Consider the following 23252-nt stretch of genomic DNA (forward strand, 5'->3'; position numbering starts at 1 on the left):
CCTTCTTCTAAATTCTTTGTTAGTCCAGACATTTAGGCATAATTCCTTGCTGTCAGCAAATGAAGTCGGTACACAAGTTTTTTCAGTAATGTCATCACCTGCACATAAAGGGATTGCCAGGTCGTCAAGGGGACTTGACACGTTAAAAATCTAATGATAACTTTTCCAATATTTAAATCAAATGTTCTAGAACAAAGATTTGAAACTATGTAAAATAAGGCTAATCCAAAAAAAAAAAAAAAAAAAAAAAAAAAGAGGAATCTAAGAAGGGGGATTACAAAAAAATCGAAAACAGACCTAATAGGATTCCTGTATTTTTTTAATTCTCTATGCCTTCTCTAGAGATTTGTGCCTTTCAAAGTACAAATCTGATCACTGTAGCCCACCACATTACCAAAGTAATTCATCAAAAATGTCATCTGCAGAAGCCAGGACATCATCCTGTAGCGCTTGGCAACTGCATGAAGTAGAACATAGGGGCAACTGATTAGGGTCTAGTAGAAATGTTAGCAACTTTTTTAAAAAGTTAAATTCATAAATTGTTGCAGACACTTAAAATTGCTAGTCCAGCCTTCCAATAAGCAAAGTAGTCTTTTTTTTTTGATGAGTTACTTATTCCCAGCAATGAATCAGGTGGATTTTGACCAACAGTCTTAAAAATTTCACAGAAAGCAAAGAGGTCATACAACTGACTCTCTCAGTTTTTAACAGATAAATTCCTAGCTCTAGACAGACAAGCAGACAGACACACATACAGAAAACCATCCTCTTTCTTTGGTGTTACTATAGACATAAGCAGAAGGAAGCAATGCATCCAAAGCAGTGACTAGTCATTGCAGAGGTGGGATTTGGGTATGTCTTCAGGGAATGGTGACTGAAGCATCAGTTTACTACATTCAGCGTCCAGTCTGGAGGCTACACAGTGAATGTGTAAATCAAGCATCAAGAGATCTCTTTGCAACAATCAAGTATCAAGTATATTTTTACCAGTGACAATGCATGTGCCGCATAAGCTGCCATAAGGAGCATTATCATAACCGGTAATTTCACACTCCATCTTGACACAAAGGTACATCTTGAATGCCTCCACAGTGGAAGTGTTATTCTTCCTTCTTTCTGCTATGGCCCTGAAAACCTGAAGAGATGACTTAAAGTTTGGGCCTTTTTAAGTACGAGGCATGGTTTAAAATGAAGCCTTGGACATACACCGCTTCGGAAAGAATACTGACTTGTTTAAGGGACTTATCAAAAGTCACCAGCAACAAGAACTTAGGCAGTCTTTAGCATACACAGGAACACTTTGTCTTCCATCTGAAGGTTATGAAGACAAGGAAGGGGGACTCAACATTTTCAGCTTAAAGGATGCTGCTAGTGTGAGAACTGAAGTCCTTCAGCTCGTCAGTGACATGACTCTGAACTTTGTCACTGGCTGAATCTGCCACTTAAGAACATGTCAAAATGAACAACACTATGAATCTGTCCTTCAGAGCACTAAAAGAAGTCTCACAGAGTTGGTGCCTCAAAACTGTGGACTGGTAATACCAGTCTCCCCAGAGTACTCCCAGGTACTGAAATGTGGTCTGTGGATCCTTTCAGTTCTACTTCTAACAATCTGTAAAAATGACTATGATAAACTATCTAAGTAATCAAATATATATGTATTTTAGAGGAGCCTATATCTTCACTGGAAAAATCCTACAAGTTTACAAAACTAGTGAGAAAAATGGCCTAAAACCACTGCTGCAGAATTACCTAAAAATCTTCTGGGGTGCTCCTGTAAAAAGTTTGTTCTTACTATGTCTGGACAATGCTTTCTTGTTGACTTAAAAACCAAAATCCTTTTGAAGAAGTAAAACTAGACTGGCACTCAGTCTCCCTGCTAGACTGTTGAGTGTCAAGAACTCATAAAACCACTGCCAGACAAATGGATTTGCCAAGAGCTAGTATACAGCTTCACTTCCGTGTCCTACAGACTAAGGCTGCACACAGCACTTCTTGGAATGAGTCATCCAGGCAACTAAGATACTTCTAAGCAAAACCTGCAGCTTCACAGAACATGCCCATGTTGAAGCTGCCTGGACAAGGCTGCAGCTATGCCTCCAGAAACTTACTGTTCTTAAATATTATTCAGAAGTAAGAGCTTCTTTATATTTTCGAGCAAGGCCTGCCAACAGAATGCAAGCAGAAAGTGAAACTAAGACCTAACTCCAAAAGCCACAAATACTAAAGAAACTAGGAACAGGAAAAGCTTCTCCCCTTCCCACCATCTGACAACTCCGGTTCCTCCACAAACTGAAAGACCACTAAGGGATACTAAAAAGCAGCAACCCTGGGTAAAGCCTTCAGTGTGAAGTACAAATACAGGCAGATTGCACGTGTGCTGGATGAGGAGCTGCTGACAAAGCACAAAGATTTCCAAATGAACATGCGTGCACACTCAGTGGAACATGCAAATGAACAGTTAAGTCAAAAGAGAAAATTAATTTGAAATAAAGGCCATCACAGAATTCAACTGCAAGTTGAAACCACTTCATATTTGACTCTTAGGTTCCCCTTTATGCTTGACTCCATTCTCAGAAAAAGAATTGTCTCAAGTAGCACTTCAGAATCTCTCCTACTCTTCACACTTTGCAAATGGAAACTAACATCATTACTAATGCTCTTGTTAAATCCTTCCCCCAGAAGAATGGGGCAACTTGAAAGCAATTCAGTGGAAAGAATATCACAATTTCTAAAACTCAACTGTCCGAAACAATTCTTCAAATCACCAGGTACAAGTAAAGTGGCTAGAAAGTAACCTGAGAAAAGAAAAATAATAAAAAAATGTTCATGGATATTCATTCTCCCTGCTGGAAAATGAAGCAAGTCTGATGAATAACCAGGTATTTTTATGGAGAAATATATTCCATTCTCCATGCACAAACTGAGAAAGCGTAACACAGAAACAGTAGTAGAAAACAATGTAGTTTTCTTGAAGACTATAAAAAGAGAAGGAACATTACAGGTTGGCCCCAGCCAGAAATTCGATACGAACTCCTAAGTGCAAAAAGGATAACAAACTACCCCAAAGAGGTGCATTCAGTTTCCTGAGGTATAGTTTTCACAGCAAAATGATGACAACATGGACAAGATGTTTTCGTAAACTTTAGCAATATTACTGCTTTTAGTTTTTTCTTCTCTTTCCTTCTTTCTGTATTGCATCTTATGATACTTTTAAGTTTCCTGACTTCCAAAAAAGTAAGAGATATACAAGCAGGCTATAACTGTACTTACGATGTAAGAAGCAATCATATTTAAAACAGCGTCTACAGAAGAGTGTGTGAAAAGAGTGTAGACTTTGCTCCCTCTGAACAGATTTAGCATTTGGTCCATCTATGTTTGGTGTGCACTCAGGAGGAAGAGCTCCAGGAAGCTGCTGCTCAGTGAGTTCTTTGTATCTTAAAAGAAAGAAATAGAAGTTATTTATTTAGTATAATAATAAATTTTTTAAAAATTTTTATTCCAGTACTACTGCATTTTCAGTGACAAATTAAAAAAAAAATTAAGAAATATGTGCCAGCTAGAAAGGTCAATCTGTTAGTGACGTGACAAGTTATTAATTCCATACTCATTTATACAAATACAAAATTGGCTAGGAAAGAATGGATTTGTTTTCTGGACCATCATGTCCTCATATATATTACTCACTAACTCCAAAAAGGAGACTGGTTTTTTGTGGGTTTTTTTTTTTTTTTAAACAGAAGCTTTTATTTTACCACCTCAAAAAAAATAACATAGATTATTAAACACATGCAAGCAGTTACTTTTCAACAGTTTGAAAGGAAGGCTAATAAACACCTCTATTTTTTGACTCAGCAGGTAGAGCCAATTCCCTTCAAGTATCACTTGCAGAAGTTACACAACTGCCACAGAACCTAGCTGCAAGGGGGACCATTCTGAATCAACAAATATTTAACGAAGTCAAGGAATCTTTGTTTCATAAAGCAACACAGCAATGTATCTTAAGAAATACTTTCTTACTTCTCTTTCAATTCTTCTGCTGTACCCTTGTCTGGAAACATCGAGGAAATGGCTTCAAATATCTTGTCAGAAGGAAATCTCCGAGGTGGGTGGCTTTCTTTCTCTGTCAAACAAGAAAAAAATTTGGAAAACAAAAAATTTTATTTCTGCTTGTTTGCTACTTCAAGGACGTGTTCAGAGAAAGGGAGACTTCACCAAAATCCTAATAAAAAAGGAGCAAAGGTTTTTATTTCTAAATTACAGACAATAAGTGATCTTTCCTGCTGAGAGAACTCTACTAGTAAAATTTGGAGAAACCATTATTTCACCAGCAGATGGAGATGGCAATTCAGAACTCTGCCTACTTTAGAATAATGATATTTCATCTTCTGAGGAGTACCTAAGCATTTATTAGACAGATACCAAACTGATTTTTGGTGCATTTGACTGTCTCAGTATGCAGATAAACAAAAACTGGCAAAAGTGCCTTTTGTAGTATCCTCCATACAACTCTTAAACTAAATGGCAAAGGAAATGATGAAGAAAACGATGCTACTTTAGACCTGAAAACTATCAAGTAGAAGGGTTTGAACAAATTTATTGAGTGATTAAAGAAAAAGGGGTTTTGGTTTTAATTTTTAAAGTCTGCAGATAGACATACCCATCCTGTTACCTTCCCGATCTTTTTGCTTGTCATCTCTTTCATCAGGATTGTCATCTCCCTCATCATCATCTTCATCATCACTATATTGACCAAGTGCATTGACCAGCTCAACAAATATTTCATCATTGATAAATCCACATTCTGAAATTCAGCAAAATTGGGAGTGAACAGAAAAGCACAATGCATATACAAAATATTTTTAATCCTCCCTACACTTACATTGAATTATGGCAAATGTGTAATTTATGAAAAACAATTTTGCATTTTTCCCCTCTTAGTTCCAACGTATGAACTGAAAAGAGTTAAAAATACTCAGCATTTATTTCTTAGACTGACAGGTGGGAAGGGGAGAAGGAAACTTGTTGAAATTTTTCTTCTCCTGACTCCTTGTGCTTCATACCAGTAGACATAAATAAATCTCTCTTTCTTGGAAGACAAAAAAAAATTTCTAACTAGCTGGACTATTTAAGAGATTTTATGCCAGAATCCCAATTGCAGCATGGTTGGGTTAAGCCAGCCTGGAAATGCATGCAGTTAATCTATGAAGCTATCATTGGACACCTAGGAATCTCCAGAGAGACTTTTGGTTGGTAGTTCCATAGCATCTACTTCCCCACTATAGAACTCGCTGGCAAGGTGATAAAAAAAGAATACAGTTATATACAAAAAATTCAAGAGAAAACTGAATAATACAATGCTGCATATATCTGCTTATTAGCTTATATTCTGCTGTAAAATTGATAGGGCAGCACAGATAGACAATAAGGCAGAGAGGAAAATCGTAGTTAGTGTTGACAGAGACTGCTGTTATTTTTCAAAAAAATAACCATGAGCTGTGTGGGATCTATAGTGATTATCACCACCCTTTTGAACTTGGACTGGGGTTGGATGTCAAACTATAACTTGAAGGAAACTAATAGTTTTGTTTCTGTGTAGACAATGAAAACAGGCAGCTACTTCATTTGGACATTTTAAACAGAACTCTTAATATACACACACAGGTTAGTATGAATTTCTCTCCCAAAAGTACAATTACAGAGGTAGTTTAAAATTCTGACTCTTATATGGGAATGCCTCTGGATTACAGATTCCCACAGCATTTACATTTAATTACAGTCAGACAAGAATATTAGTTATTGAGAGACTAAAATATCATCTTTCTACTTTCAATATATAGTTTTGAAGGACCCATAATAACAGTAATTGCCATCATAAACTTGGGACTCAAGATGGTAGAACAAGATTAATTTTAAAGCTAGACTAATTTAATAAGCTAGACTCATTTAATAATAAATTAAATCAATAATAGAAGACATTTACTAGTAATGTCACCATTTTGACATAACCAGTTCTCTGACAAGGATGTCAGATATCAGTAAATCTATAAAAATATCCAAAGGCAAAACCCCATGAAACATTTCATGTTCCTCATGAAATATAAAGGCACCAGCTATCCTGAGGACGTTAACAAGACTAGTATAGGACTGAGTAACATTTATTATTGAATCGCAGGTTTAACCTTCATGAGTGGCACACAATACTCAAAAATATGGTTCTCTTTCTCAGTCACCCCAGCATTAACAGGAATATAACCAATTTTAAGAAACAATTCCCCATTTGGGGGTGGGTAATGTTTCTGTGAAGGGGGAAGCAGAATAGTCAGAGAAACCTTTGCAACTGTGAAGTTCAGGCTTGTAAAAGCCAGTTCTGAGTGGGCACATAGAGCAAGTGAAAGGTTGCTACTTCACTTCAGATTTAGCAAACCAAGAGACAGATGACATGGCATGTAGTCCAGCTGCCACGCAGAATAAGAGATAAACTACACCTAGGAATACACATATATAGTGTAGCAACAGAAGGATGCAACTTTGCTCTATAAGCTGACTTACAGAAAGGAGGTTTTTAAATAGCTAATAATTTCCTTAAAGGGGAAAAAAAAACCCCCAAACAAAAAAAAACAAAACAAACAAACAAAAACCACAAACCTCCCTGCCCCCCACCCCCCAAAAAAAAAAAAAAAAAAAAAAAAAACCAAACAAAACACACACAAAACCCAGAAGAGGTTATTCTATCAAATCACATTCACAAGTATTGTTATTATCAGAGTTTTGCATAATTCTCCTCCCACTTTCAGGACACATGTAGGGACATTACACTATTATATTCCAAAGCTGTGAGCATGAAATTGAAGACCAAGAACTTCTCCAGGTTGTACCTAAGCATTATGATGAATCACTGTATGGTCTAGGGAAAAAGTCAAAAGTCAAAAATAAACAATTTACAGTGTTTAATTTTTCTGTACTACCATTTTAACACTTTGCAGCCTCGTGAAAATGCAAAGCAATATATTTAATTAAGGAAGTCTATTATACCTAATGTAGGGATTTTAGAGGTACTACTGCAACAATCAAGCATCAGGCCTTAACAAGCAACACTGACAATTATTTATATAGGAAGAAGTGATTAGTATACCTGAGTGTTTGGGCTCACCTCTGTCTCCATGCACTTTCCCATCATAGTTCTTGATCAGTTCTTCAATAAAGGTACCATCCTGGTCAAGCACTTCATCTCCCATATACGGAATGTTATGTAAAACTGTTTCATCCTCTACCTAGTAACAACAGTTATAAACAAACAATTTAAAATTGCGTTTTCAATTGACCATTTCTCCATTGCCATTTTCACAATCTACAAGTGTCTAGCTATCACAGTTAACTAACTGGCTTTACTGCTTTACCACATTTTACTGGATAAATAAAACAAAACCCTCAACAATTTTTTGTGCTAGTGGTGACTGGCTCAGGATACTGACACTAGCTCCTAACCTTAATGTTAGCAGGGTGTTTCTATAAAGCTTCTACTGCTGAAACACAGGAAGCTACCTAGCTTTGGGAAGCTTGCATTTGAGAAGTTCATTCTCCCTTCCTTCCTTCTCTCCCACAGTAATGTGCAATGGAACCCACCCCTTCATTGCTTTGCCAGAGATAAAAAAATATGATACAAAAAGACTCTAAATTCCAAGTTGTCTAAACAGCAAGCACATAAACATACCTCACAATTTAATCTGAGCGCCACTGACTTTTTTTCTTTTTGTCTGCATATCGACAAAATGCATTAATACTCCCATGTTTTGTCAGTAGAATTTATGAACCTTGATACTTAGCTGTATCTTCCAATGCTACAGAAGAACCTTCTATTGTTAAGAAAATAAATGTAAACTCTCCTGCTGATCATGATTCTGCAGCAGTGCAAAATATCTAAACAGTGATGAATTGAAAGCAAGTAGAAAAATGTGTGGAAGAACTCTGTACATCTACTGATAAAGCCAGTTATTTAAATCACTTTGCTACGATTATTATTGTAATACTCAGTCAGCAAAGGTGATCATATACAAAACGATGTGACAAAGATTTGTAATAAGCTAAGCTTTTCAAATAAGCCGAATACCTACATCAGAAATCTAACATTATGGCTTTTGCATACAATGAAGCTAATCAGAAGAAAAGGCTATACTCAGTCACTATATAAGAATGACCATTATGTGAGGACACTATTTCAGGATTAAGTTCTCTATTCCATAAGAATTACTATTCTGCTACAGATACATTGGTTGATTGTCTTACATAAAGACATTCATACCCATCAGAAAATATTTCTCATTACACTGATTATATGCTTTCAAATAAATCTACATTTGCTAAATACCATACAAGACAATTCATCACCTAAATTAAATAAACTTAGGGTCTCTTTACAGCAAGGTTTTAGAGATATTTAGGTTCACTGAGGAAGAGGTTTAGTTTTCAATCAAAGTTACCTTCTTTTTTTTTTCCCCCCACATTTTATTTGGGGGAGCCTATTTCTAATTATTACTGCCTTATTACCAATACCAAAAAGATAAGGAGCATAACTGGCAACAGATTTTTGCTGCTTATTTCTAAAATTAACCTTCCCTTTTCTCCTTACATTCCTCCTCCGAGCACTTTTTTAAACTTACCATAAAATTCTGTTGAAGGGGAGACCAAGAATACATTATAGGCACAGAAGCAACAGCATTTAGAGTCTTCAGTGGGATGACTTGTTTTGGAAAATCTATATCACTGGTCACAGAGCACTGAAATAAGAGGCTGAAGTTACACTTACATAGCAACATCAGAAACAAAAAGAAAGAAAAAAATCACAGAAGAATACTCTACAATGTAAAAAATGCAAAGTGTTTGTCAAAATTAGCCATATCAGCCTTTGAAAAATGCATCAGATTTTTAGGGCATAATATTAAGAATAGGTTTAGCAAGAAAAAAACACAAGAATTATTTCTATGTCAATATCTTGCTAATAGATCATGATGGTTTTTTCCACTTATTATTAAGTGCCCATGATATATTTTACTCAGACTATTTGACCTACAATACAAATTATGTTTGGTATCTCAATACAGATTTAGTACCTGTTGCTGCTATACTGATGTTAGAGTATGTACTCAAGCCATCAGAAAGCCAACTGAATTCCTCTGGCTTCAGATCAATACACTGCAGAAATCATGAATTATTTATGTTTAAAAAAAAAAATTTACTTTAATGCCAGCAAGACATCTTATGGAAATAAATCCTCCATATATCTTGTTAATTCTTCCCCTGTTTGCTCATTGTTGTCTGTTTATCTTTATCCTATCCTCAAGCCTTTGATTATGCACACTGCTTACAATGGAAATTAACTCTTAGTATCTAACTCTGGACATGTCAATGAGTTTTTCAGCTACAGGACTTCTTTTTTTTCCTGACTCAGAGGTTTATGTAGCCTCCAAAAGATAAACATGCCATAGAAATACAGACAACTTCTAGGTTATTCTTGCACCTATTCAACAGTTCACAGACACAGATCAACTTCTCGCAAATACTTGGACAGCAGTATGAAGAACTCTGAAAAAAGTTACAAACAAAAGCAGACAGGAACATACAAAGCTAGGGAAAGTACAACAAAGAGGATTTGGAGGTAGGTAAAATAAAACTTAGAACAGCTATCATAGCTACCTGAAAGGAAAAAAGGAAGTGGAGACAAAAGATCTTTCTCCTTTCCAGAAGGGAAAGATGAACAGAGCTTCACATTTCTAAAGAAATACACAAAGTAATGTAACAAACAGTATACAGAGACAGTACCCCGGTAGAATGACACAAGCCAGATTTATTTATTTTCTTTTTAATCTTCAGCAAATTAAATTAGATTTCTGCTGTGTATATCAATACTCAAGACACTGTCCTATGCTAGTGCTTTATTCCCATTTCAGGTTAATGTTTAATTTTCTAGCTAGCAGCCATCTAGCATATTTTTCATGTATATTTAAAGAAAAATACAAAAGTAAAAAAATAATTACTTTTATCTTTGGAACTAGAAGTCTCAGGCTGACAAATGAGCTACATCAAAATTACTCAAAGTGTTTGGTACCAAGTCTCTGTCATGTTGCCCCGTTGTTTTGGTATGGAACTCAGCTTACTGTTTATTAGGCTAGCATAGGACATGTTATGGTCTCTGGTTGATGCTGACTGGACTAGCCATTGCAGAAAATCTACGTCACCAGCGATGCCCTGCAGTCTTCACCAAACACATGAAGGCTTTCACAAAACCTTTCCATCAGGTCACTAAACTTCTAGCCAGTGTCCTATGCAACTCTGAAGAAATTCAGCATATTAAGAAAAAAAGGATTTTAAGGTAATCTTTTAAAACCCCCACCATTTCTTTGCCTTACTTCCCTCACTATAAATTATGGCAATCTTAAATCAAGCATTAGAGTTCTGATTCATGAGACAGAGATTGGATTTGAATGCAGTAATTAGTGTGCTCTATCAATTCAGGCAGGAAATCAATTCAGGCAGGAAATTAAGATAAAAGAATAGTGAATCAAGCTAAAAAAAAAAAGAAAAAAGAAAGAGGAATGGTGAGGAATGATCTTTCACTAACAAAAAAAAGTGAAAACCAGATGTGTACCTGTGTCAATTATTATCAGAAGTCCTGATCCTACAGTGCCATATAATAGGTATAGAGCTGTACATGAATAATCGCATATTCATTCATGATTAAAAGAAAACACTCAGGCAAAGCTCCTTGCCTGTTTGCATTTGAACACACATGCATACAAATGCACCTCCGTGACACAAACACACGTCCTCAGTTCCCCACTAAAATTTTAGGGAAAGGAAAATCTGAAAAAATTCCTTGAAGAGAAGGTGGTTTGTTTTGGGTTTTTTAAACTATTCGGAGTAAAATCTTTCCATTCTCATCCCACTGAAGAGAGTTAGCTTTTCAGATTATTACACATAAAACAGCTTCAATCTAGCTTAATTTGGAGAAGTGCCTAAAGAGCAACTGAGAAAGAAGATAAATTAACCTGGGCTGAATACAGAAATTTGGAGTAGGCTTAAAACTATTTGAGCTACCAACATGAAAGCCAGTTTAGGTGCTCAAATTGCATCACAATCATGGAAGTGTTTTTTTCACAAATTCAGGGTCCAGTCTGCTTGTGCAACACAAGAGTGCATCAACTCAACTAACTCCTTTTAGAACCTCTGTGATTAAATTACTTTAATTAATATAAAGAAGACTTTGTCAAGTGCTTTAACTCAGTAAGAACCAAAGTAACTACTCATTTGTACCACTGGGGGTCAACTTCCAATAGGAGCAAGATTAAACTCCCAATATCAGTGAGACAAAATGGTTTGATTAAAGGATGCTGAGGATTATCCAAATATTATCAGAAATAAAGAAGTTTCACTTTTGTGTGTCATTCAAAGCTAGGTAGCCTGCTATGTATTTATTGCTTTCCAGAAGTCATATAATTGAAGTAAATAATAAATAAATTCTTTGAGACTGGTACGAAAAATATTTAGCTGCCAAGTCATGTCATGCTGGAAGGAAAAAAAAAAAAAAAAAAAAAAAAAAAAAAAAGGAAGAATAGCCAATTTTTCCAGTAATAAAATGAAAACGTGCTAACAACCTTGTAAGTGGAATTACCACAACACATGTTAACCAACCTCCCTGGTCCCGCGCAATGAGCTCACAGAAGTCATGATGTGAACAGGCTGTATCCTACGTTGTTTCCATTCTTGATTTAAGATTTCAGTTCTTTCCATTATCTTCTGACGATTAGAATTAAACATACTCTAAAAATTAATCACAATTGTAAACATTACCAAAAAAATCAAAGACTCTAAATTCACCTGCTAGCATCTTAACGCACTATAACATTTACTAAAAAAATAAACAAAACCAGACAGGATAAAAAGAAGTGCTCAAAACTCACCCCCACAGATTTTGTTTAAATGTCAGTGAGGCTCAATAGAGTTCATTATCCCTTTCTTTGACTCAAACCATGTTCTCATGTTTAGAGACTCAGAGGTTTAGCATGGAACTAAATTCTAAATGGAATTAGAAAGCGTATGTGGCTAAAGAAGTTGCCGTACTTGCTCTCCACAGTCTTTTCTTCTACTTAGCATGCCTGATTCAATCACATATAAATTTGTCATACCTGTTTATAAGGTCACAGAGTTAAGACAAGTTTTCAGTACATTAACAAAGTATTTAATGAAATTGTTATTGCAGGTGTTAACTGCAGGACAACTCATACTTCAGAAGACAGTCAATTTTTGTACCATTTTTTAAGCAATAGAACCAAAAGATGACATACCTTTACTTCATCTGCACGTCGAAACCTCTTGAGCTGCCTCAGTCTCATATATTCTGATTTCACACGTTTTCGCCAACAAATTGGTCCCTTCTCAGACTTTTTTCCGGTTTGACCCATGATTATCCTACAAGAGACACTGTCATGTTAATATTACTGAATCTAATGCCGCTGCTTACAGAAGAAGTTAGAGTGAAGTTAGGTAGGCTAAAAGACATTCCTTTAATACCTTCATATCCAATTCCTTTAATTCTTTTCAATCAGACACTTGCAATACCATACCAATCCAACAAAAAAAAAAAACAAACAAAAAAGAAATTAAAACATACTTAAGTGATAGACACCGGAAAACAGTGATTTTAATTACAAATCAGTGGGACCATTCACATTTGCCTTTCCCTCCTTGCAGGAGCGGTCCTCTTCAGTAAGATACCAACTTCTTCTGGAGTTGATTTCAAGTGCAGAGAAGTACCCCAAGTACAGTCCTCCTACCCAGCCATTCAAGTGTCAAAAAATTCTAGAATTTCAGATGTAAAAAGTTTTGAAACAGCCAGAATGAGACACCTTTCTCTTTTCTCAAGTATTCTACAAAACCCAAACTCTCCAGCTGACTGCAAACAAGACACTGTATTCCACTTTTACTGATCAACCTCCTAGTACCAAGAGCCTCATTTTTATGCTACAGGACTGGTGGCAATGAAGTTGTAATTTTATATTATAATCCAAATGTGTTGCTAGAATATGCCAATCTGCTCAGCATTTTTCAAAATCAAGGACCGTATGCTGCGACTATGCTGGCAATGACTATTTTGACAGCATCCTGAAACAAAACCACTAACATTGAAGACTGGCTTCCTCTCAAGAGTCACGCTGTAACAACTTAGAGTATTTCACTGAATAGCTCAAAATAGCATTCACAATAGCCATCCTGGACTGAAAGGCTGAAATGTCCAGTTTCCCAAGGTTAATACATTCTCAAACAAGCATAATCAATTTGAGCAGAAACAATTCCAGCCCTTCTAATTATCAAGTAAACATGAACAGAGGTGTCTTCTTCGGGCTGGAGTCAAATGCCCAGTGCTACCTCTCATTCCTCACAGCACAGCTCCCTTGACAGTCACGAGTACAACTTTATCCAAGTTACTGAAAGCTCTTTGCTGCTGTAGGCAGAGCTCTCTATTCAGCAGTTTTGTACAGGATGGATTTGAGTTATATCAGACCTTATGACAACTGGGGCCAGGGGGTGGGGATCAATACAGAACCTGTTTATTCTCAATACCATGCCTTCGTTTACACTGAACACATTTACATTGAACAAAAGGTAATAGTCTATAAGAGCATGACACCCATTTTTATGCAAGACATTAAATCTTATTTTGTAAGAAAAGTTGCTGGGTTTTTAAATTTAGAATAAAAATGAATCAACAAACAAATGGCAGAATTGCTGACCCAAATCATTGGAAGAATCCTTTGAGGAAAAAAGGCAAAGCATATAAATAAGTTTCAAATAATGCCTGAAGCACCTGACTAGACAGAGGGGGAGGACAAAGAACCAGCAGCAGGAGGGATGTAAATCTAGAGCATTGTCAAACAGTGTTGCTCTGTTTCCATGCCTCAAGGCAGCAAGTAGAATCCACCTGTATCTCATTTGTCACAACACCAGTGGTTAAAAGAGAATGAGATAAAAAATAAAATAATAATTAAAATCCTGGACCGTTCACATTAGAGCATGGTAAAGACGATAAATGATTCAAAGTGCACTACGATATTGATTAGAGAACAGCATAAAAGCATTATGAAGTACAGAAAATGCATTGTATTATAGGCTAAACTAAGCAAAGCAAAAATATGGAAAAACATCCCATTAACTGGAAATAAATTAGACATAGACTAAGTATCCTTAAATAACAGAAAGACAGAAACTCAATTTGTAAGTAATATAGAACATCAAAATCACTTCAGTTACGGTTCAGCCAAAAGACATGGAAAAAGTACCAATTAATTCAAAAGATAAAGTGAAAGCTCAGCTGACCATACTGAAGTAGCATATCCCATAAAAACAAAACACAGATTATGTTTACTTACTCTAACACTTCATCAACCACAGCCCTTCTTATTCTAGTTTCCTGAAGAGTAACAAATGATTCAGGCTTTAAAAAAAGCTTTCTTAACTAAAATTAAATTGCCAGATAAGCCCTGCTCAAAAGCAGATCTATATGGAAATTATATATAATTCAATTAAAAACAACAACAACAAAAAAAAAACCCAACAGAATTCCCATCTTTCTTCCATACAATGAAAATACAGTCCCCAGAAGACCGTACAAATAAGGTTTTAAGACCTGAGAGAAATATATCACCATCAAATAAACAAATCCAATCTATTCTATTTTTCAGTAATTATCAGTGTTACCTGTTGTATTAAAATGGTAAGAAAAATAATACTTTACAAGATAAATGCTTCCTTTTAAAATAGCCTAACAGGCACACTCAGGTCATTCATCTGAAAACAAATATGACTTACAAGAACACTCTCCTCTTGCACTAGTTTCAAGCTGCTATCTGGGGCACAACATAGACAACAATCTAATGCTCAAAGCACCAAATAACAAATCACAGAAAATGAAAAAACGCACTGTTGCTTATGTCAAGTTATGGCAAGAAAAAGTTCTTCTAGATCAAGTAATATGTTAATGTGCAACAGTCAGTGGGATACACATAGTGCATTAAATCAAATATGTATAAACTAAGTAGAAACAGCCTCTTAAGTGGCAAGTCCATCTTAAGAGAAAAAACACCAAGTAGAAAGGAAGCATATGCATGTATAGGTTATAGAAAAATCATAGCTAAGAAAAAAGCAAACTGTCCTGGATGCATGTTTGTAAAATATTAATTTTTAAAATCCCTGAAAATTTATTAATTAATTCTGATTTTGATCACCAGTTTTTCAAACCAAGCAAGCCACATTTGTATGTTTCTGGACAGCTGAACACCACCAAACAAGAATTACATTGTTGTTAACATATGTACTATCATAAGAGGTAATTATTTCTCTGTCCCTAATCTCAGAAGTATGGGAAAGAAAAAGCAAACAAGGCATGGGGCAGGGAGAGAAGAGCAGACAGTTAATTCTCACAGTGCAATTGATCCATCATCCTCACATTAGGACTATAGCCAAGTGCCACTGACAATTTCTAATGTCAATTCAAAGGTTGCCCCAAAAACTATTCATTTAAGAAACCAGACCTGAGAAAATGGGATAAGAAGTTTCGCAGACAAGGACAGCCCATGTCAGATCAGGGCTGGGGGAGCAAAAAATGAGACAAAGATGAACTCTTACAGAAGGGTGCTGGACACTACCTCCATCCCTGAAAGGAAAAGTAATTTGGAGAATTAAAAGACTTCAGCAAAATATCAACAAACTCGGTCTCTGGGGCAAGTTCAGGACTGTAGATGCTGTCTCAAGCTTACTATTGGTCCACTTGCACTGGTATCTGTGTATAGGAAAATCCTTTCCTATATCACTTCCTTCCACCATTTCTGCTGTTCACATTCGTTAGTACTCTGAGCTGTAACAAACTACAGAGTTTTCACTTAGCTAAACAACTGAATTTTAAGATCAATTTGTCAGAACTGTTAAAGTTTCCATTTAATAAGTAAAAACATAATACTGGCTTGTCTTAGTGCAATGGTCTGATTTTGAAAGCCCCCAAGCCATGACCCTCTTCTCTGTCCCCATTTCCCCTTCTGAATCCTGCCAGCTGTTTCTATTGTTGTAAAATCTTTTTCTTTCCCATTTTCTCATCCTCTTCGTACAAAGGGCCTACAGAAACCACCTAAAGAATCCACTCCTGAGAACTTTTATCCAAAAGAAAGAAACTATGTAGCAGTCAACTCAGTTATTTATGGGCAATTATCTCATCTTTAAAATAGATACAAGAAAGCAAGCATAACTCTAAAGCAGTTATACTGTTTCTAGAGAAAGCTTGGCTCCCAAAGTGCAGAATTACTTTCATTAACCTTGCCAGACCTTACCTAGCATCACACTAAGGAGGAAACCTTGCCATAACTCCCTGAACCCTCTTTGCAGAAGAGGGAACACTGGGAAGTGTGGCGAGACATCCCAAGTGATTCTAGTGTCAAGTTGGTACAGACAGAGAGATGGACTGTCTCATTCCAGACTGGAAAATCACCCCGATGGCATAGCAAGCAAGGAGATGCATGTGCCACACTTTAACACAAAGGCTTAACACCTTGGGTCTAAAGCTGCGGTTTTAACCCAGCCAGCCCTCCCGGAGCACAGCACTGCAGAACTGATGTGACCCCACGCTGCCTATTCTATACATACAGCTGAGCATTGCTATACTGCTCACCTGCTCTCATACCACCTGTATTCTTCCATTACTTGTAATATTACAGCTACCTAATGCCCTGAGCTATAAAGTATACCCATGCACAGCCTACCTAAGTGCATGGGTAGAACTGGGCATGAGATAATTATACTAATGATAGGATCAATGTAATTCTAAACAGACCACCATCAAATACAAGAAAAAATAACACAACTAACACCTCTTTTTAACTAATAAGGAGTCTGAACTATGGTATTAGGAATAAGACATAGTGAACCCACCTAAACACTGATTTTACAAAAACCCTACAAGAAAATAAAAACACATAGCTATTCTTTTCAGTTCCTACTCATGCTTGCATACCTGGAAATGAAAAACACAACAACAAACAGCAGTGTCCTAAACCATATACATTTGCATTTTAAATAAACTTTGCTGAGCATTTCATAATGAAGTTATGTACAAGATCCACATTCTTTACAATAAGTTTTAAAGAAACTTCATGCCTATAAGATTAAATCAGCCAATACTTACTTTCAGCAGCCAAAGAGTGTACAATACATCTAGAATTCATGAGACAAGTGTAGAAATTGCTCCTGCTTTGCCAACAGAACATAGAAATAGCCTTATTTAAAGACAACGTCCTATTTTTTTCAATCATTTTGGTAATATCCATCAGTGACAGACAAACACACAGATAATTCGTTAAATTAGGCAGTCTATTTAAGCTATTAAATTAGGTGCTATTTAAGCACCTCTGGCTACCATGCCAAATTTCGGGGGTGGGGGGTGGGGGGTGGGGAAGTAATGAAAATTTTCAAACTGGAAAGCATGGGAGAACAAATGAGGGGGTCTGCCCTTTCGAAAGAATGCTATTAGTTTGTAATTGTGCTTAATATTACACAATATTTTAAACTGTAACAATATTACATTATCTTCTCTTTACTCAGGATTTCTGTTAGGAGATATTTACAAATTAAAACATACTGTGTACAGTATAACTTCTCAGTTCTTTTTGTGAATTAATTTACACTCAAAAGGTTATTCATATACTTTAAATATATGCATACACTGATATAATACTGCATCTAAGAGCACTCTTGACCAACAGTTTCAATGTGGGGGGCAGGGGGTAAGGATAGAGTGGAATATAAAACCCAACAGAGAAACTGCATATGCAAACTGAACAATAAAATGAGTCATCATGGGTTTTGTTGCCTACAGTAATGAAAGAGTAATGAAGGAACAAAATAATTCAGATGGGGAAGGGGCAGGTAGCGGGGAAGTACTTCTACCTCCCATAAAGTCAAAGATGAATGCTTTCACATTTGCTTCTCAGAACCTTGAGCTCCAAAGGAATGTATTTAACTGCATAGCCCTGCTCAGTGAACTACACCACACTGCTTCTTGACCTCTTCTACCTCACCATTAGCATACCCACAGCCCTGTGAATAGTGAAGTGTGTCCACCAAGTTCTCTGGACTGGATGCACTGGTAAATTCAAAGCATGCATCTGAGCTGGCTTCATGAACTGTCACTTCAGATACCATAAACTTATTTATATTCAATACTGCATAATGAATGTACTCACCCAAGTAATTTCTTCAGTAGCAATGGCATCTTATAATCACCCCACCCTTCCCAATGCTTTATTCTCACCCCAATACTGCCTACTGAGCTGCAGCCACTCTTCTCGAAGGGATGCATGGTAAACTGGATTAAACTGACCAATGATAAATAAAAGCCCACTTTTGTGATTGTTTTCTGAAACACAGATCAGTTTGATGATCCCATCCACATCTGTGGCTTCCTGTACACAACTATAAAGCATTTGTTAGGAACTTGGACCAACACTAGGGAAAAACTAGTACAGACAATTATGCCACAAACAGGCAACGGTTTTATACATCAGTTTGCCCTGGAGCAGCAGGCATGCTCTTTAACTGTAAGTTGTTATCAGATCCAGACAGCATACAGGTCTCTCAGCCTGAGCATATGCACTGTTACTAATGGAGAAATTATTATATATTAAACCCTATATGAAGTCATCATTGAACTTCTTCAAGCATCTACAAAACTTGGGGTTTAGTTAAAAACAAACAAACAAGAAGAAAAGCACCAAACAACCCCACCACACCCTTCTATGCTTTTCCTCAAACTAAAAAAAAAAAAATTTTTTTGCTCAGGCAGCAGAATTTAGGACAACTGTCACATTCAACTCAAAAAGCAGAATTTAGCAACAGAAGGAATTAACAAGATTTTTCCATAAGCCTGCAAAAAATTCAATACTTGTTAGAAAACAAACAAACAAAATATAACACATTTCAAGTATCAAAAATCAATGCATTAAGCTTAGATCTAAATTTGTTAACTATCTAAAAACACCTTATAAAAAAACTCAAATGATCTTTTATGTTCAGGGTTTTACACAGCACAGTATAACAAAATAATTGTTCGACTGCAGCTAAGTATTTTTTAGCTATGTTAAGCTAAACTTCACTATTTAGAAAGTCTTGGAAATTTACTTTTAGTATTTTACTTTATGCACCCTAAATGCAAAACAAGACAATACTCTCCATGAACCTATCCTAAACCTTTCTAGAGCAAGCAGTTTCCAGTAGACTCTTACCACAATTATCAAGCACCTGAAAATAACTATCAATAAAAACCATACATATTGCCAGACTTAAAAAAAATTGACTTGAAAGTTAACTATAAATTAATGCTGTAATCTGCCAGATCAGTCTCCTTCATTTATACCAAACTTTTTTTAACAGCAGAGAGATTCATCAAAAAACTACGGTCAAGAAACAAAATTACTCTCTTGGGCTACGTAAGAAAAATTGTTCACTGATGTGATTTCAGAGCTGCTAACTATTTCCACATTAAATTATGCAAGCTGCAGGGGTGGGGGTAAGAATTACACTCCCAGCACCTCGAAGGGCTTTTTATGTGTGCTATCATCATACACAAAAAAAATATGCTCAGAAGTTTTGTAGTTGCTTGCTACTCTGCTACTCTTTCTGCATTTTCTAAAGCAAAATAAAACATGATTTTCTTTCAAACTTATCTATGTAAAATAGCACATTCTCATTTCCATGGGAAGAAAAATATTCCCAAGGCCACTGTCAGCTTGGGTAGTTCAGATACCAAACCTGACCGACTAACAAAAATCTCTAGCTCTGAAATACAACTACATAGGAAAGATTAACATAGTTTATTAATAATATTTAACTACAAAAGCAACGACAGCACATTTACTATTTTACAGAATTAGTCACAGAGTAAATGGGAGTAAATGTAGTGTGTTTTTTACTATTCTACACTATAGAAATGTGGTATTTAAAATTTACAGTGCAGTTCAATCTATTTTTAGTCAAGAAATACCTAAAAATACTTATCTATGCTTTAGAATTTACATAATGTTGTTATTCCATATGCTGAAGTTCTGTATCATTAAAGGATGTTTAAATTTAGAGAGAGAACCTACATCAAATGCTACCATCAGTTCAACTACCTTCCTCAAAAGCTATTTGGTGTCAGTTTTACCTGGAAAAGACATGATCTGTCCGCTGTATCAGTGGCACCTGATCACTCATTTCCACCCCTACTCAGACTTCTCTACTGTGAGAGCTTAAGCACTTATGATTCTGTTAATCAAACTAGGTCATGTAAAAAAAAAAAATCTGTATGAACAGCCCAGAAAATAAACACACTTAATTTTTAAATACAATTTTTCAACAAAATCAGCTCCACAAGCTGGTTTGTTCAGCAGCCACATGAATTCTTGAATCAAGACAAGTGAAGGGGGGCAACACTAGGGCAGGAACAAGAGGCAAAGAACTGAAATTGGAGAGGGCAGCAGTTTAGGCTTCAACAGAAGTGTCATGTCATCTCTCTGCCATGCAATTTTACCAGTACAGAAAAATTATTCTTAACAACCAGAACAGGAAACATTTACTAAGCCATCCATGCCAGCTCTGCCACTCTTCAGGCAGATAAATACCAGCAGGCTTGTATTGATCTACAAAGGCTTAACCTGTATTGGGCTCTGTTTGGCAGTATCTAAAAGAAATTTATCAGTTCATGAACTGATCTCAGCAGATAACTCCAAACAGCTCATGTGTCCTTCCTCACTCTGACCGGCTTCAGTGGTTGTAGATCACTGTAGGTTAATAAAACACTCATGATCAACTAATGAGATTCCATGTTCTTCAAGAATGTTCTTGGTTACTTAAGAGATGGAAATTGTTATACAAGCTATTGTCAAAGACAAAACTATTAATTTTAACAAACTTAATGTAAGGAGGAGAACCATCAACAGCCTCAGATGTACCAACACCATACCCCAAACTGAAGAGCAATGTCTGTGTGTGAAAGCAAATGTCCAAATCTCAGAATACTTCCTCTTCCTCCCCCTCAAGTTAGCAGAAAAACCCTGGCTTGCAAGTAGAACTAAAAGCCTGTGTTTCAATTGCAGTATGGGTAACAACCACATCCAAGACATTTTACTGTCAACCCTAACACCAATACAGGCTGATGACGGCTGTAGACTTTCCAGGTAACATAGCTGCGCCAAAAGCAGAAGGTCTGCTGCTATAAATAGGCATGTTTTTATTATGAGCAGTCTCATCACTACCCTATTTTTGTGATAGTTAGTTCCTTGCAGTTACTATTTGCAACACTAAAATACATTTCAGTTAGTGGAATCCCTTCAAAAGTAGTAGTCTGTCACTACAACAATATTGTGGGGGTTTTTATGTATCACCAACAAAATGTTTGCCTCCACTGGAACATAGTTGTCAAATTCAAGGCTAGTGCACTCTCTCCTCCCTGACATAATCAATGGTTACTAGTGTATTAAGTTACCCAACAGAATTTAACTTTGAAGAACAACATTTCAACTGAACCAAAACTAAGCAGAACATTCACTTGCCTATTTGCTTTTGGAAGCTGATGACAAATACATCCTAAGGTACTTCTCAATTAGGACTGGGAAAGGAAGTGGGAACTTAAAATGGCATCTATCTCCTCTCTTCATTGTCTATCTACACTACTTCAGCACCTCAGATAGAATTTACATGGCAAATATAATAAATGTGATTGAGGTAATCAGTTACATCAAATCAGATCTTTTCTGCACTCAAAAGAAGCAGAGTTTCCTAACTGGATCAAAATTGCTCATGCTGGCCTGATAAGCACCCAAACTGGCAGGGAAGAGGAGGAACGATGCAACCAGGGTCAAGGGAAAAGAGCAAAGCCTCTCCCTGTTAATATCAACATACTGTTAGAGCATATCATCCACTTGCCTTAGACTAGAACACTTATCTTCCATACCATATAAAACATACTATTCACATAGTGTAGTTTTATTTCTTCACAAGACTTTGCACAATCAAAGCAGTTAATGTGGCAAACTACTTCTGCACAAGTAGCTTTCAAGAATTGTGTTTCCTGCTATCTCTAGATCAACTAAAGATTGCTCTGAAAAGATGTAGTGAGTGGCAAAACAACAGGAGCAGCCATTTGTAACTTATGTAGACAAGTTACCAGTACAACACAATTATAGACATCTGTAACAAACGAAAAGCTAGTGTAGGTTTGTTCAATTCAGTTCTGCCTCATACATCCCATTACAGCCATTCACAACAACAGCATGTATACAGATCAATGGTTAACAATGATTATTTTCCATTTCCTATTATTAGTACAAGTCTAAGACTTCAAGATAAGTTCTATTTATTCTTAACAAATATTTAAGAATACTACATGTAGACTCCCAAAGTCCTAAACACTCTTTAAAACATGTGTCATGTTTTTCCCTGTTTCTGGGTCTTATCAAAATTGGACAAGTCACTTCAAAAATTTCAACCAATAGATAAAAGAATTCATTCCCTGAACAGTGTGCTTTCTTACACAAATCAGAGCTAAACCCAGACAATCACAGCAGTTGAGCACTATTCTAGCCCTTCCACTGAGACATGCTAATCTATGCTAAATGAAAGTACAAGAGGCAACAGACAAAACTCAGCAAGGGATTTCATTTCAATATAAGGAGAAAATTCTTCACAGTGAGTGCAGTCCAGTGTAGGAATGCATTAAGCAGAGAGGTGCTAGAATCTCTGTTCTTGAAAACATTTTAAAAGTGGTCTGGAAAAGACCATTTCAGGGTTGGCCATGCCTGAGCAGGAGACTGGATCAGATGACCTCTAGATGTACCTGCCAACCTAAACTATACTACAAGTTAATACAACTTTGAACTGCGACCGCCATCTCAAAACCAAGGATCACGCTATTTTTAAATCTGATCTATGGAGCTGCTTGCCTTTTAAATTCCAGTTTTATATTTCAGAAGATTAAAACATTCACCACTGCATTCTAAAATTCTTGGTATTTCAATCAGCTACAGGTACAATTTGGAAAACACCACTACTAAGGGAAAAATAATCTGTTAATTAAAAGGCTTAAGAGCTTAATCAGACTGAATTCTTCACTTCAGTGTGTAATCACCAATTGTTCTAATCAGTAGAAACACTTCTATTTACAAGCTCCTTTAACAACT

The 23252-nt window shown here is 36.2% G+C and overlaps 1 protein-coding gene across 8 annotated transcripts in view; it reads right to left on the reverse strand.

Annotated features, from left to right (window-relative positions):
• The window catches only part of EZH2 (enhancer of zeste 2 polycomb repressive complex 2 subunit), a 51469-nt gene that overhangs the window by 17107 nt on the left and 11110 nt on the right, over positions 1 to 23252 (reverse strand). For 4 of the 8 annotated variants that reach the window (XM_049816689.1, XM_049816692.1, XM_049816684.1 and 1 more), the window contains exons 2-8: positions 12342 to 12465; positions 11689 to 11817; positions 8661 to 8777; positions 7154 to 7274; positions 4661 to 4804; positions 4021 to 4123; positions 3274 to 3437 (exon numbers count right to left, since the gene is read on the reverse strand). In XM_049816689.1, coding sequence (XP_049672646.1) covers positions 3274 to 3437; positions 4021 to 4123; positions 4661 to 4804; positions 7154 to 7274; positions 8661 to 8777; positions 11689 to 11817; positions 12342 to 12458 — 895 coding nt within the window. In that variant the 5' untranslated portion in view covers positions 12459 to 12465. Of the gene's footprint in view, positions 1 to 3273; positions 3438 to 4020; positions 4124 to 4660; positions 4805 to 7153; positions 7275 to 8660; positions 8778 to 9693; positions 9765 to 10154; positions 10238 to 11688; positions 11818 to 12341; positions 12466 to 23252 lie in introns of those variants that run through there. The other 4 variants (XM_049816685.1, XM_049816687.1, XM_049816690.1 and 1 more) reach the window with 4 other exon arrangements.

Source organism: Accipiter gentilis, chromosome 14 (assembly GCF_929443795.1).
Source record: "Accipiter gentilis chromosome 14, bAccGen1.1, whole genome shotgun sequence".
NCBI classification, from domain to species: Eukaryota; Metazoa; Chordata; class Aves; order Accipitriformes; family Accipitridae; genus Astur; species Astur gentilis.